Source organism: Oreochromis niloticus, linkage group LG17, assembly GCF_001858045.2.
Source record: "Oreochromis niloticus isolate F11D_XX linkage group LG17, O_niloticus_UMD_NMBU, whole genome shotgun sequence".
Lineage (NCBI taxonomy): Eukaryota > Metazoa > Chordata > Actinopteri > Cichliformes > Cichlidae > Oreochromis > Oreochromis niloticus.
The window spans coordinates 35422599-35437773 of NC_031981.2; the positions used below are offsets into that span (position 1 = coordinate 35422599).

Below are 15175 nucleotides of genomic sequence, written 5' to 3' on the forward strand. Positions count from 1 at the left end.
AGCATGAATAAGGTTATTTTGGTTGGACAATAAGCCTGGTTTTAAAAGAAAGAAACTTTAATATGTAGATTTAAGAAGAATTTGCATTCAATTCTGTCAAAGCCTCACTATTCTATAGATCCTATTACTGTGGACAACTGATAAATTGTCAGCAGTTTTACCAGCTCTTTAATATGGGGCTAGGTGAACTTGGTGAGGTTACTGTGACATAGTTAAGTCAGACCTGATCTAGTAATGGAAGTTTGAACTGACATCAGCGATATTTAATGGTATTTATCAGAGGTGGGACCAAGTCATTGTTTTGCAAGTCTCAAGTAAGTCCCAAGTCTTTATCCTCAAGTCACAAGTCAAGTCTCAAGTAAAGTCAAGCAAGTCAGAGTCAAGTCGCAAGTCAAGACAGACAACTTTCAAGTCAAGTCCCAAGTCCGAAACTTTGAATTTCAAGTCCTTTCAAGTCTTTTTTTTAACCCTCTGGGGTCCCGGGTATAATTGGCCGTTCTTGACTACTTTTGATTTTACCTCTATATTTCACTTTTAAAATATGTTTTTCTTGCCTTGTTTGGTATCATTATTTACAGCACAACCTCAAATATCTGAAATTTGAGTTATTTTTTTCATTTTGGTATACTATATTAGCACAGTTGATCTAAATTCAGACAAAAAATTCAGAATCCGAGTAGAAAAAAGTTATATTTTTTTACATGTTTAACGAATCATTTTCATAACTTGAAATGCAAATAGAAATTGTACATTTCTAAAAATTATGCACAAGTTTTGCAAACAACAAAGTTATATGGTACTATTTACCTAAAAATGCAGCCAAGGCCTCAGGCGTTTTTTATATAACCATTTAAATCTATTTACAGAACAATCAGGTGTGCTGCATCAAATAAGAAGGCACACAAATTATTTGTGCCAGTCCAAAAAATGTAGTTTGTGTTCAGTATAAGACAGAGGAGAACACCACAGGCCTAAACCCTGCAGGTCTGACAACTGGAGGTGCAACAGTCCAGTTTTCTATGTGGAGACAGCGTTTACACTGGAATCTGCCTTTGACAGCTTTTTTAGATCAAATATGAAATTCAGCAGTCTAACCGACACACAATACAAAACAATAACTACACAACAAACTAACTATAGCCTCCAAACACGCTAAACGTCACTAATGTCTCACATATGAAAACTCTCTCTCTCTCTTTCTTTCGCTCGCCCGCTTTCCGTCGCGGGTGTCACTCCTAAAAACTTCCCCTTCTCCCTAAACAACCAAATGTCACATGTTGCCTTATCATTTTTTTGATTGGCTGACATGGTAAACTCTAACACCAATAGGGAAGGGGTGTTTTTTCTTTTTCTTTTTTCACTCGCAAGTGGAGAGCGTATGCTAGGCTGTCTGTAGAAAACGCCGTTTTTGTCTAGCATCCCTGTTGAGAATAACCTTTGCAAATAAACAACAGCTAATAATATAAGATCATAGTATTTTATTTGATGTATTGACATAAATGACAGAAGAAAAAGGCCATGTATAGCAGGACTACTCAATTACACACTAAGGTGGGCCAGATTTTCTAACCAAAAAAAAAATTTTTCCCTGGCTCAGACATGCAAAAGTTAAACACGACCATACACTAATTGCAAATTAAACACAGTGATTTTGAATTGTGATGTGATGGTAAAATAAATATTTGTCAGTCTAAACTGGGTTAAATCTACGGGGTTAATGATGGGGAGGAGACGGAGAGAGACTGAGTACAGCTACAGAACCCACTTTCTGAAACGGACCCTGCTCACCATTCACCAACAATTCTGAGCTAACAAGTTGCATGTTATTCTTGGATGCGCTTGCAGGACCGGATTTAAAATAGCATGACAAACATATCATACCTGTTAAAGGCAAACAGTATCATCAACGTAGCCCGAAGAACATTTGCTAATAAGATGAAGTTAGCTAAGTCAGCTGTCTCATCGTAGCAAAAAAAAAAAAAAGCACCACCTACCGTTCTTTATGCAACTTCAAATGTCGGACAAAGTTGGAAGTTGTTCCATCTCCGTCTGTGATTCTCTTCTGGCATGTTTTGCATATTGCATTTCGTTTTTTGTTGACTACTTCGTAGTTTATGTACCCGAAAGAAATTACTCTTGGGAGCATTTTTGGCTCGAGCGTTTTTGTTCTTGTTTTTTTCAAATCTGGTTAATTTGATTGGCTGTGCTACAGCCCACGCTCACATACATACGGAGTGTGGTAAGAATGAATGAATGAATAAAGTGAATTAATGGTCCGCACTTTTTATATAATATGTATGTTAAATTTTAGATTTGGGTAAAATATCAAGTCTTTTCAAGTAAACAGGTTCAAGTCCAATTCAAGTCCCAAGTCACTGGTGTAAAAGTCCAAGTCAAGTCACAAGTCTTACAACCTTTTTTCAAGTCAAGTCTAAAGTCATAAAATTAATGACTCGAGTCTGACTCGAGTCCAAGTCATGTGACTCGAGTCCACACCTCTGGTATTTATGTTCAGCAGCAGGCAGAGTTGTACATGCAACCTTGGCATTTTCCATCCAGGTCAAAAGCATTTGTATGAGAATAATCCTACACAGCAGCTATAGATGCTCATTATTAACCATCACATCCACATACTTTACTGCATATGCAACTCACTGTGTCATAGCAACTTGGGATGCAATTATAAATGCTAGTATGATATTTATTTATTACCCTGTACTTCTCTTGTTACCCTTAAACAGACTAATTTTAATACAGGTTCATTTTAAGAGCTGGCCCTTTTTAAAATAGCCTTGACTTACTAAGCTGCTTACAAATGGAATAAGCTCCAAAAAGTATGAAACTACCAGCCTTTTTTAAACTAAAACAATTTTAGGTTTGCAGATCCTTCAGTCATTTATCTGTCTGTCTGTTCTCCTTGAAAAAGAGATCTCAATCTTAATGGCTTTTTACAATCTTATTTAAAAAAATGTTTTAAGAAATGCAATATTACATGTCTAAAAACAGATGTTAGAGACGTTGAAATGCAATATTGATATTATCATAGCAAAAAGCTGCCCTATAGGTGGTTTTTGCTTTTTCTAGTTCTTCATTCTGTATTTAGTCGCAAGGGGAACAAAATTCCATTGTGGATACAAATTTTGGGTACTGCTAAGTATAGGCAACGTATGTTATGACATGTGAAACAAATGCAAACGGACCACATAGCATCAAATTTGCAGGTGGGTGGGGGTGATGAATACAAAAATCAAAAGAACTGGGATTTATAATACATGATTTTTTAAAAACATATAAATGTGTGTGTCGATGTTCATGTAAAGTTTAGCTCAGATTGGCCCACCCAAAAAGAAGTTATGTACACGTACACACACACACACACACACATATAGATTGTTAAATAGTTCCATGCAATCATTATAGTTAGATTAATATTACCAGTAGTAGTAATAATAATTGTGCCAGCTAAAGCATTAAATCGCCATAAAGTCAGCACTCACTTAGTAATATTAGATTATGAAGTGTTTCAAATTAGCTAAATTAAGCTAGTCTACGAGCTAAAAATGTAGAAGCAGAAACTTTACTTGTAGTGTACTAAGCAAAGATTCCTATCAACGTTGCTGTAAAATTTGTAAATTTGTTATCTACATTTGCTTACTTACTTTTCCAAGGTTGTACCTAATCTCTAGGTCCTAGGTAGCTAGCTAAGATGCTAATATGTTGATGGCAAAATAAATGGATGACTTTCCAGACATAACAAACACATATTAACTACGTCTGGGCAGCGCTTTTTTTCTCCTCACTCCATTCTGATGACAAATTAAGAAACACAGTTTCCTTAAGCTTTTACGTCACTTAAAATCCTTCTGTTGGCCAGACTCCAGTCAAAGGTCTTAACTGTGTTAAGCTGTTAACCTACAATCTTAACATTTGGATTAAATCTCCTGTTGTCATGAATAAGCCAGTTAACAGAGATGACTGCTGTTTGGTAAAGAAGCAAGTTATTATCGCTGAGTGCTCTCACTTGACCTTGCAGTGACTGTGGTTAAAGTTAAGGTTAAGAATCAAAGGCAAGATTGTTTCTACTTTGACTAACATAGGTTTCGAAATTCAGTAGTTCATTAACCAAAAGACATTGGCTGTACCTGCTGTTTTATTTCTTTGAGAAAAAGAACAGTAACAAGAAAGACCGGTCTCTGATATCGCATCCTTCTTCACACCTCCCTCTAACCCTCCATCCCTTTTCCTCTCCTCTTTCACACCATCTTCCCTCTGCTTTTTTTTATTTCATTGCTTTCCTTCTCTTTATGTCTTCCTCCTGCTCACTATTTTTCCAGGTACAATCTGCTTGAACACAGGTCAGCTTCAAACATGGTTAAATGATTAACCCTCTTTGAATATATAACAAATTGGGCATATGGGTAACTTACATATTAATTTGCAAATAATGTGTACATGTTTTATACTATTGCTAAAGCTGTTGAACTGAACATTTTCACAGTGGCATGGTGGTTGTAAGAGCCAAAATTGCCTGAGATAACCATAGTTTGGATAGAAACAAAATGTGCCCATAGTGATTATTTGTACATGTGCTGATCTAATTATTTCAGTGTGTCAGTTGTAGTTATGATGCCCAGATGTATTATGAATTTGTCATAATATAAAAGGCAATGTGAAAGGATCAAAAGATAGAGTAGCTCAGAATTCTTTTTGATCTAGCATCAGCATTGCATGCTGTCCTTCTCCAAGCAAAGCACAGAACTGCAGCTTCATCTCTGCATAACCCTGTGCAGCTGTGTCCAACTGTTCTTGTAAATGGTAACTGAAAAGCTGCGTTTTCCCAGAGCACCAACTCAACAGTGCTTCTGCAAAGTGAAGCTTGGCAATAGCTGCATTTCTACTGATCATTACAGTACTAATTAACCTCATTTGTATTCAGCAGTGTGCTGGTTTTCTTATTCAGTAATCAGAAACCACATTTAAAAACAAGGATTTTTGTAGATTTCTCATGTAATTGCAGTCTGGCAGATCAATGCAGTCTGACAGAATTTCCTTCATTCCTGTTCATCATAGCTTGTCTTACGTAACCTTGACCGCAGGGAGGCAATCAACCCATGCTGCTATGAAAATCGATGCAAGCGAGTGCAATGTGGGCTTTATATTGATGCTGTTTGTGCTGTGAATTGCATATCAGTAAAAAAAAATAAATAAATAAAAGAACTGGCTTTCAATAAATCCAAACAAAGTAGCACCTGGGATTCTTAATACAGTTTTCTATATTCCTTTGGAATAGTATCAGCTTTTTCAGTTTCTTCTATTGAGCTTGTGGGAAGCTTGTAATCAGCAGGACTCGACAGAAGCAGACAACGTTTTTTTGTCAGTATTCATAATTTTAAGCCTTTGTTTGTTGTGGATTGTCCACTGACAGTTGGGTTGTTGGCTGTATTTCACTTCTTTAGTTCATTTGTACAGTTTGGATGTGTTCAGATGAGACTGAAACATCATTCGAACATGGCTCTTGGTCTTGTTACAAGATAGGTGATGCACAGTTTGCAGAAAATGCTAACAGAGGTTTAAGGGATAGTCCAGTTTATGGGGAAATGGGCATTGGTTGGCTAAAAGTTAGAATGGGCCTGTTAGTCTTTTTTTAATTTTCTATATTTTAACCAAATTGTTATCATTTTGTTAAAATGATGGATGCTCAGACACACATCTCTATAATACATCTCTACATGTCTATAAATAATACACTGATGACTGATTGGGGGTGACAAACAGGAGAAATGAGGTAAAGACGAACATAATTAACAGAAACCGAGAGCAATTAGGGAATCTGGAGTACTGACGGGAAGCAAAACTAACATAGCAAACAACAGAAAACTAACCTCTAATGTAAAACAGAAACAGTAACCAAAAGTAACACTGACCTGAGTTTAAAAAAAAAAAAAACTAACATAAAGTCAGGGAACAATGAGGGAGCAACATTTATCACTAGAATAAAGAAAATGCAGGGACCTTAGAAACCTTGCAAAGGGAATTGTCTAAGCCTCAAACTACCCAAAACTAAGAATCAAAACACCACAAACCTGAAAAACAGAAAAGCCTCAAATATAGGACTATGAATTTAAAAACCCCCAAAATAGTACAAAGGCTGTGATACCTGTGAGTCGAAAGCTGAGGCTTCAGACAACGCTAAATCCTCAGGTTTTTTTCTACTCTAAGTAAGATGTCACTGACAGAGGATATCTTTAATATAGTCATCTCAGGTTCACATCGACTGAGGGGCAGCTACTGAGAAGAAAGTTGGATTAAAGGGAGGGGAAAGGGAACTAAAATAACTTGTTTCAGACTCAGGGGCTGCACCAAGTCCCGGTGTGAGATAAATAAGGATTAGTTGACCTGTGAGTCATGCAAAGCTGCTCGATTAAAGAATAAAAATCTGGAGTTGGAAAAGAGCAGAATAGGTTTCCGTTCAGTCGGGGCTCTTCCAAAAGTCTTGAAACATTGCAATTAGTCCTGAGTTGTCCACCGTATTGATTTTTTTGTGGTCTTTTCTTACGGTTGTATTGCTGCGCAGAAAATGTGTTTCCTAAGTTAAATTACAAGTCAGCTATAATTAGCAGTTTAAAAAGTTGATGTTAAAGACCCAACTTGATCCATTTATAGAAGCATTTTCCTGATTAGAGCTCTTCCATGTTCTACAGTATGCACCTTTAAAAGCGTGCCCTACATGATACTCTTCTCTCTCTACTTATACTTCTTATACGCTAGCTTCACCTTAACTAAAGACCTAATCAGATTAGTTATTTGGGTCTGCAGGGTCTTTAAAGGATTTAATTCAGTATTATTTACACAGCACCAAATCACAACAGTTACTTAAAGATGCTTTACATTGTGAGGTAAAGATCCTACAATAATGCAGAAAAAAATCCCAAAAATCAGACAACCTGCCCCGTGAGCAACCTATGGCAACAGTGGGAAGGAAAAACTCCCTTTTAACAGGAAGAGACCTCCGATAGAACCAGGCTCAGGGAGGGGCTGTCATCTGCTGCGACTGGTTGGGGGTGATATATATATATATATATATATATGTATATATATATATATATATATATATATATATATACATATATACATATATACATATATATATTCATGTGTGTGTGTCCGTGTTTGTTCTCTGAATAAGAAACAGAAACATTTTCTCCTAAAGCCTGAATAAATGCCACAATAAGACCTTATTTTTGTGCTGTTGCTTAATAGCTGTCTCACTGTGTTAATCAGGTTGTTTTTACACAGATATGGAGTATAATCTAATTAGGGTAATTGTTGTGTTTGCATGCTACTTTAGACAATTAATCTCAGTTAAGTGTTCACGTGAAAAAACAAGCTTGAGATCAAAGAAAGCAGAGTGGAGGTGTAAATGCAGGAGTGGGGTTTTCCTTCCTACATTTCAGCTAATGAGGCAGCGGTCAGTTCTCTGTCTCTCTGCTGTGATGAGCAGAAAATAAGGCTTGCCGTCATCAGCGATGCACAGCCATCGTCCGGTGAGAGTAATAGCACTGCCTCCTTGTAAACACATCAGCTGACAGAGGAGAGATGAATGAGGCACAGTGACATGACAAGCGGGCTGACTGTTGCAACATTTACTTTTCAAAAATGTTCGTGCATCGTAAGCAAGGGTGTCATGATTCCACCCTACAGCCCTGCACTACATTGCAGTCCGCCAGCCCAGTGTGGCAGAGGTGTGGCTAATGCACACCAATATGAGGATGGATTAGAAAAAATACATTATAGGTGAGCTTGTTAAAGGTGGCTATAGTCATAGCCAGTCATAGTCACTCCTTTCATCCCTTTTAAACACAGGGATCTCTCCATCATTACACCATGACAGCTTAGGTATCCTGTGGAGTTTTCCTCAGAAGAAACCTAATATCACCAAACAGGATGTGGCAGGCTGCCAGGAGAAGGCGATGAAGCTTCTTCCATGGAATTCAATTTTCTGCACATATTAAGGATTGTATAGTGTGTTACATGAATTTATTTATCAAGACAGTCTTAATTTGCCCTAAAGCCAGCTTTTCAGATGAAACTCACTGCTTGTTTTTTAAAATAAATGAATTATATAATTATTGTCCAGGCTATGCAAGTACATGTTAACAAAGTTAGAGCACAATTGTGACACATTGCAGACAAGGTGAGGTGAAAGCTATTTAACCTGTTTGATGCACTTGTCTAAGCATGGCAGGCAAAGAATATCAGTGGGGTTACGTATCATTACTTGGAACTCCAAGCATCAGTCAGAACTTTAAGAATAAAATGAGAGCGAAAAACAGGATGCATTGATTTGCAGATGGGCCCATGCATCAGCGTCCAGCATGCCTGTTCAATAATTAATTGAAACAAAACGAAGTGTGGGTTCTTTTGTTCTTTTTGCAGTCACAGCAGTGTTGCTGTGTGTAATTGTGGCTTGACATCATCAAACATCACACAGATGGATGCAGATAGATTATAGATGGATGCTGTCTCTAGATGGATGTGAAGACACAAGATTAAGAGAAAAAGTTTGTCATTTTAGATTATTTGCTGTTAAGGATTACAGAGCTCCTAGGAACCACTCGTTCAATCTTATTATGTCTCATAATATTTTGTTTGTAATAACAGGGAAATTTGATTAGAGGGGGTTGTATAATATCAAGTAGCTATATAATTGTGTGTCTTCCCCAAATAAAGGTAAAGTACTTTCAGCTGCTCCCTTATTTCCCAAGGGGTCATCACAGCAGATGGATCTGCATAATTTACTCCGGATGCCCTTCCTGATACAATCTTCCCATTCATCCATGCTTGGGACTGGCACTAGGAGTAGTGCCAGCTTGTGGACCCCTCATGCTGGGTGTTTTGTCTCATCCTGGTCTTTACTAGCAAATAAAATGGCCAGAATATCATCATTAGATATAAACCGGACTTAGTGAGCAGACTCAGGTAACTGTGTGCAAGTTTAAAAGGTGTTTTGGGTTGAGTAAGATATGACACATAGGTCTATTAGAGATGAGAGAGAATACTAATACTCATATATGGGTGGTGAGTACATAGCATGAGGTCATCTAAATTTTTAAGATTGTCTTACCTTCTACAGAGATAAATAGGAGCTCAGCTGGTTTACCAAGGTGGGGCGGTACAGGTGAAGAGCGGGCAGGCAGGTTTTGAGCTGATGAGTTCCTTTACAAGATTCAGCGGATCAATGCAATGGAGTGATGCTGGTGTCATCCACAGCCAAGAGTGGCTTGAGCAGACAGATTTTCAAGGCAGATTCTAGGCAGGAATAGCTTTGAGACAAGGAATTAACCATGGGAGTTTGTCACCGTAGCAGCGGTGATGTACTGGCGAAGAACAGTGCACTTTTTTGCTCTTCGTTTGGGATGTAGTTTGGGAGGTAGAGCAGGTCATCTACTAATCAGAAGGTTGGTGGTTTGGAGGTTTCCCTGGCTGCTCCAGTCTATATTGAAAGTGCCTTGGGCGAGATACTGAACGTGAATGTAAATGTCAGATAGAAAGCTCTTAGGCATAGACAAATATAACATAAGAACCAGTCCATTTACCATATGGAGGAATCCAGACTGCTGACAGGATTAACATCTTGTCATATGTAGGTGAATAAGGACCCAAATGCATACTCACAGGCAGTCAGGATTAACATTAAGCTCATCTTTAATTTATTAAAGCTCAAATAAAACAGGAAGTTAAAAAAGCAAGGCAACAGCTAACACAGAGACAGAGACTGACGCACAAAACATGGGGAACATATTTCTCTCCTGTCCTGGGAGAGTACTCAGCAAATGCCATGCTGATTCATGTTATGGAGTAGTACTCTATGATTCTGCTTTTAGCTGCTGATCACATTTCTTTACTGTGGAATTAAACTCATTTAAAATCATTTGTAGCTATCATCAAAGACATAAATCTTTGCAGCTGCAGAATTCTTGCCTGAAATGAAAAAACAGGGTGATACTTTGAGCGGTTTTAGACTTGGCCATTATGTGTGTGTTTAACAAGTCTTCCCCTGCTGACAGTGACGGATGTCGGGGGCTGTGCCCTGGGTGGGGACACCTGCTTTAGTGGAGCCAAGGTCACATGAGGCTGGGAGTATGATGCTTAAAGCTGATAATCAAACAGCAGCAGGTGGTGCAGATTATCTCTTTTTTTGTTGTTGTTGATTTTTTAGATGAAATACTGTAGGCTAAACCCATATCCAGCACAGCGTGGAGCATTGTTGACATCGGGATCTTTGATCTCCCGCATTTTGCAATGATATATCAAATGAGAAATGATGAATGTGGGTAATTTGGCAGACATTATTCTGGTGTATGTGTATCTTAGGATCTGTGTGTTGTGTCTACGACGTTGCACGTGTTTGTGTTTTGATTTTGGTCTGTTTGTGCTCGCCTTTCACTGCATTTCTGCATTTCCTTTTATCACTGTGTGTACTTATATGCATGTGTGTATTGTATATGTGTGTATATGGTCCTGCCCTTGTATCTGTACGTGTGTGACTGTGCATGTGTGGGAGCTCCTGTCTGATTGCCATGGTCTTCTTACGCAAACACTTATGCAACAATGCAGCCTGGTGGCTGATCTCCGTTGTATCGTGTGTGTGTGTGTGTGTGTGTGTGTGTGTGTGTGTGTGTGTGTGTGTGTGTGTGTGTGTGTTTGTGTGTTCAGCCCTTTTTTGTCATGCCCAGGCATTACTTTCTCTAAAACTGAACAAGTCGCTGTCCTCTTTGAGGAGAGAGAAAGTGGTTTAGTGGTTCTTTTAGATTTTTTTTTTTATGTCGTCAGCGTGAACTGTATGCTCGAATCTGATCTGTGTGTGTGTGGACATGTTTGCCCTTGTGAATCCATGTGTGTCCTTTCTGTCATATGTACACATTCCTGGCCATGGGTGTGTTTCTATAAATGAAGGGTATATTTATTTTTGTCATTTTTATTCATGTGTAAATCAAAGCATACTGTATAAGGCATTCTACTTCTATCATGTTTTTGTGCTCATTCTTTATATTATGGTATTAATGTATTCTATTACTGCTAATGTTGCTAACTACTAAGATCTTCTGTACTGTTATTGCAATTGTAATCATAAAAATTAACACTGAAGCGTTTAGATTACTGGGGCAATTAAGATGGTCCTCTCCAGCAGGGGGAGCTATGTGTCTGTTAACTAAGTGGAGGGCTGTTCTCACCTGCATAAACTGTATGAATGTTGTGTATACCTGGACAAGTTATTTCATGTGCTCTCGAGTCATAAAAGTTAACACTAACTGTTGAAAGAAATTGCCCCGGGGTGGAGAAATTTGCCTTTTACTTCCTAAATATTTTTCTTGGGTCACAAATGAGTTTTTTTCTCTGACTGCTGACAGTGTGAGCTGCATTGCAAATATTTCAGAACCTTTTCATCACTTTGATGGGAGATGGGGTTTTTTCTCACTGAATACTTACACACTGTCTTCTGTCCTTCCCTAATCTTTTCTCAAAATTGAACTGTCCTATATTCATGGAATCTGATGTGCCGCTCACATTTTGGGACAAGAAAAACAAATGAAGTGGAATTATCCTTTCTGTAAGATTGAGGCTCATCTTTAATCATCTACTACTGCAGTCACAAATGCACAAATTCACACACGTCGGTCCTTTTTGTCTCCTCTTGCTCTTACGTCTTTCCCCCCACTGCTCCACTGTGACATTTTAACTTAAGCTTTTTCTTTGGCTTCTGCTGCAGTGAAAGGAAAAGAAAGTAGGATAAAGATTAAAGAATATTCTTGAAATATTATAAAACTCTGTGAGCTGCAGTGCAGTTGTGGAGAAGTTTGAAAATATTTAAGTCAGTGGAGAATGTGTATGAAGGAAGAAATGAAAGGATTCGCTGTATTTAAAGGATGCTTTGCCAACTTTTAGCACATCTTCAAAAGAAATGTGTATATATTACAATTATAAAGCTACAGGGAATGTCTGTGTGTGTGTGTGTTTTTGGTTGTCCATGTGTGTGAGCTGGCACATGGCTCACCATTTCCACAAACTCTTGGCTGGGAACCTCTACTGCTCATAAATTACCAAAAATATCAGCAAATCCCCCCAGCCTGCTACCAGATACTGCTGTGTGTGTGTTTGTGTGTAAGGTCTTCTTCTTCCCACATGCACCCTTTGTCCTGTCCTGCAGGGTGTCTGGCGGTGAGCTGTTCGACCGAATCGTGGAAAAAGGATTCTATACGGAGAAAGACGCAAGCACGCTGATCCGGCAAGTCCTGGACGCCGTTAACTACCTGCACAAGATGGGAATCGTGCACAGAGACCTGAAGGTAACACACTCAAACACACACACACACACACATTCCCTGCTTCTTCACTGAGGTTTTACCGCACGTACACACAAACACTCACTCTCCCATTCCACACTTTAAATCCACACAAGTGCTTCATTCTCACTTGACAGCCTGTGATTTACTGCTGCAATAAGGGCAGCAGCTCAACACATGCAGTGCATTGTGGGTGAGTGTAGTGTGTGTCAGCTGTTTGAAGGAATGGGATTGGTCAGAGTGACCTCCATTAACCAGGACTGTGTAAAATGAGCAGTAAGGTTGTCTGTCTATTAACTGACTGAGACATTAGACAAAGTGACAGTAAATTGTAATCCAAAGACTGTTTCTTTCTTTCTTTCTTTCTTTCTTTCTTTCTTTCTTTCTTTCTTTCTTTCTTTCTTTCTTCAGCCAGAGAACCTGTTGTATTTTAATCCTCAAGATGAGTCCAAGATTATGATCAGTGACTTTGGTCTTTCAAAGATGGAGGGCAGTGGTGACGTCATGTCAACTGCCTGTGGCACGCCAGGATATGTGGGTAAGCCGGTCACACCGTCACCACCAACAGCCTGTCCTCAACGTTCTTATTTTTTTCCTCTTAAAATCACAGTTTATCCCCTCTGTTAGTGCTGTTACTGTTTTTGGTCATTAAAAGACATACAAGTAAATAACCAGTGTTAGCTAACATTAGCCAGAACCAAACAAAGGGACCTTTATTTGTTTTTGGAGATAAAAAAAAATCTATTGTGGTTTCGTCTGACAACTGTTTGCTAACGCTAGCTTACTTGTTTACACAGATAAATTGCAAGTTGTCTAAAGTCGCAAAATGCTGTAATGAGAGATGAAGGTCCAGTTCATCCAGACCTTCCATTTGCTTTCACATCTGGCATTACACACTAACGACTGCACAAAAAAAAAGAGAAAAAGAGAGTTTTTCACTGCAAAAAACCCCCCAAACCAGGGGTCTGCAACCTTTAACACCCAAAGAGCCACTTGGACCCGGTTTCCACGCAAAAGAAAACACTGGGAGCCGCAAATACTTTTTGAAATCTAAAATGAAGATAACACTGTATATATTGTTTTTTTACCTTTGTGCTTTGTGTGAACAACTAAAGTAAGTAAGTAAAGTTTATTTATTAAGCGCTTTTCACAGACAGGCAGTCACAAAGCGCTGTACACAAATATTAAAATAAACAATACAATCAATAGACATTATACACAATGTAAAAGATCAAATGTAAATAATGTAAAGAATATAAAATACGTAGATCAACAAAAGGCTTGTTTGAACAGAAAAGTTTTTCACTGCTTTTTAAAAGAATCCACCGAGCAACTAAGGCGTGTTGCTTATAAAATCCATGAAGTGCTACAGAGAAAATTACATTTTATTTATGTAATTAACACATTTTGAACTCTTAAAGAAAAATAACAAAAGGAAAGACACCCAGCTGAACTAAAATGATCCATGTAGCAAACCAAAACTGTTGTGAGCCGCCACCCTTTTAAAAAGTAATTGGAAAAAAAGCACTATGCCGCTAAAAAAAATAGATATTTGCAAAATTCTGCCTAAATATCTATTTTACCTTGTTAATGTGTGTGGCGGGGCGTGGTCTGCAGTGCCGCTGAATGGGAGTCGGACGCACCTGAGCGGCACCCGCAATCACGCCTCGCTGCCTTAAAGTCTGTGCTCTCTCTGCTGTTGTGTTGTCGGGCTGTGAGCTGAAAAGCTACAGCCGGCTGTATGCGTATAGCAACCGTGGTCAATATAGAGATGCTGAAAAGCGTGTTCATAGAAACATCGTCGGGTCTGCCGTGATATGTTTACAATGAGACTTCTGGTCCCGAACCTCTGCGCACAGCGTCTGCAAATCGGGGCTTTCATCTTTACGCAGGACTGTAAGCTGTCATCTGTGAGGCCTGAGCGGTGTTTGTTTTTAACATAGTTCACGGTGGAGAACAGCTGCCGACATAATGTGGATCCAAAGATCCATAATTGGCCTATCTGGGGTTGAAAGTCTCGATAAATGCACGGCGTTTCGGCGGGTATACCAGCTTCCGCGAGTGTGATGCTTATTTTGAGCGATAAAAAAATAATAAAATATTATTTTATTTTTATATTTCAAAATCACAACAATCTTCCAATATAGAACTACAAGTTTTTTTTTAAAAAGAACTAAACACAAATAAAATGCACTTCAGCTAAATACTTCTAATTTATTTTCCCAAACCAAGCGGAGCCGCAGTATAAGGACTAAAGAGCCGCATGCGGCTCCGGAGCCGCGGGTTGCCGACCCCTGCCCCAAACTATCCACACCCCATGATTCAGTGGATTATGGAAGCATCTTTAGTATCAATAACTTGAAGTAATTGTCTTTTGTGTGACTTTAATCTGTCTCTCACATAATTGTGGAAGAATTTAGGTCCTATTTTCTTTATAAAGTTGCTTCACTTCAGTGAAGTTTATAGGCATTCATTTATGCATGGCTCTATTAAGGTCCCATCACAGCATTTCAATCAGGTTGAGGTCTGGACTTTGAGCCACTGCTACACCTTGATTCTGTTCTTTTTCAGCCCTATTGCAGATTTGCTACTGTGCTTGGGATCATCGTCCTGTTTCATGACTTCATTTTTGTCAAGCTTTAGTTCTTGGACAGATGGCCTCACATTTGACTCATGAATACTTTGATAAACAGAGTAGTTTATGGTCGACACAATAGCTGCAAGGTGTCCAGGTCCTGTGGCTGCCAAACAAGCCCAAATCATTACTCATCCACCACCAAGCTTGAGAATTGATGTGTTTGTGCCATATTTGGTTTTCTCTCAACCTGGCA

General features: G+C 38.7%; 1 protein-coding gene across 1 annotated transcript in view; it reads left to right on the plus strand.

Annotated features, from left to right (window-relative positions):
* Window positions 1-15175, plus strand: part of camk1da (calcium/calmodulin-dependent protein kinase 1Da) — an 86413-nt gene that overhangs the window by 54348 nt on the left and 16890 nt on the right. Inside the window, exons 4-5 of the mRNA XM_005460394.4 lie at window positions 12209-12347; window positions 12756-12882. Coding sequence (XP_005460451.1) covers window positions 12209-12347; window positions 12756-12882 — 266 coding nt within the window. The remainder of the gene's footprint in view (window positions 1-12208; window positions 12348-12755; window positions 12883-15175) is intronic.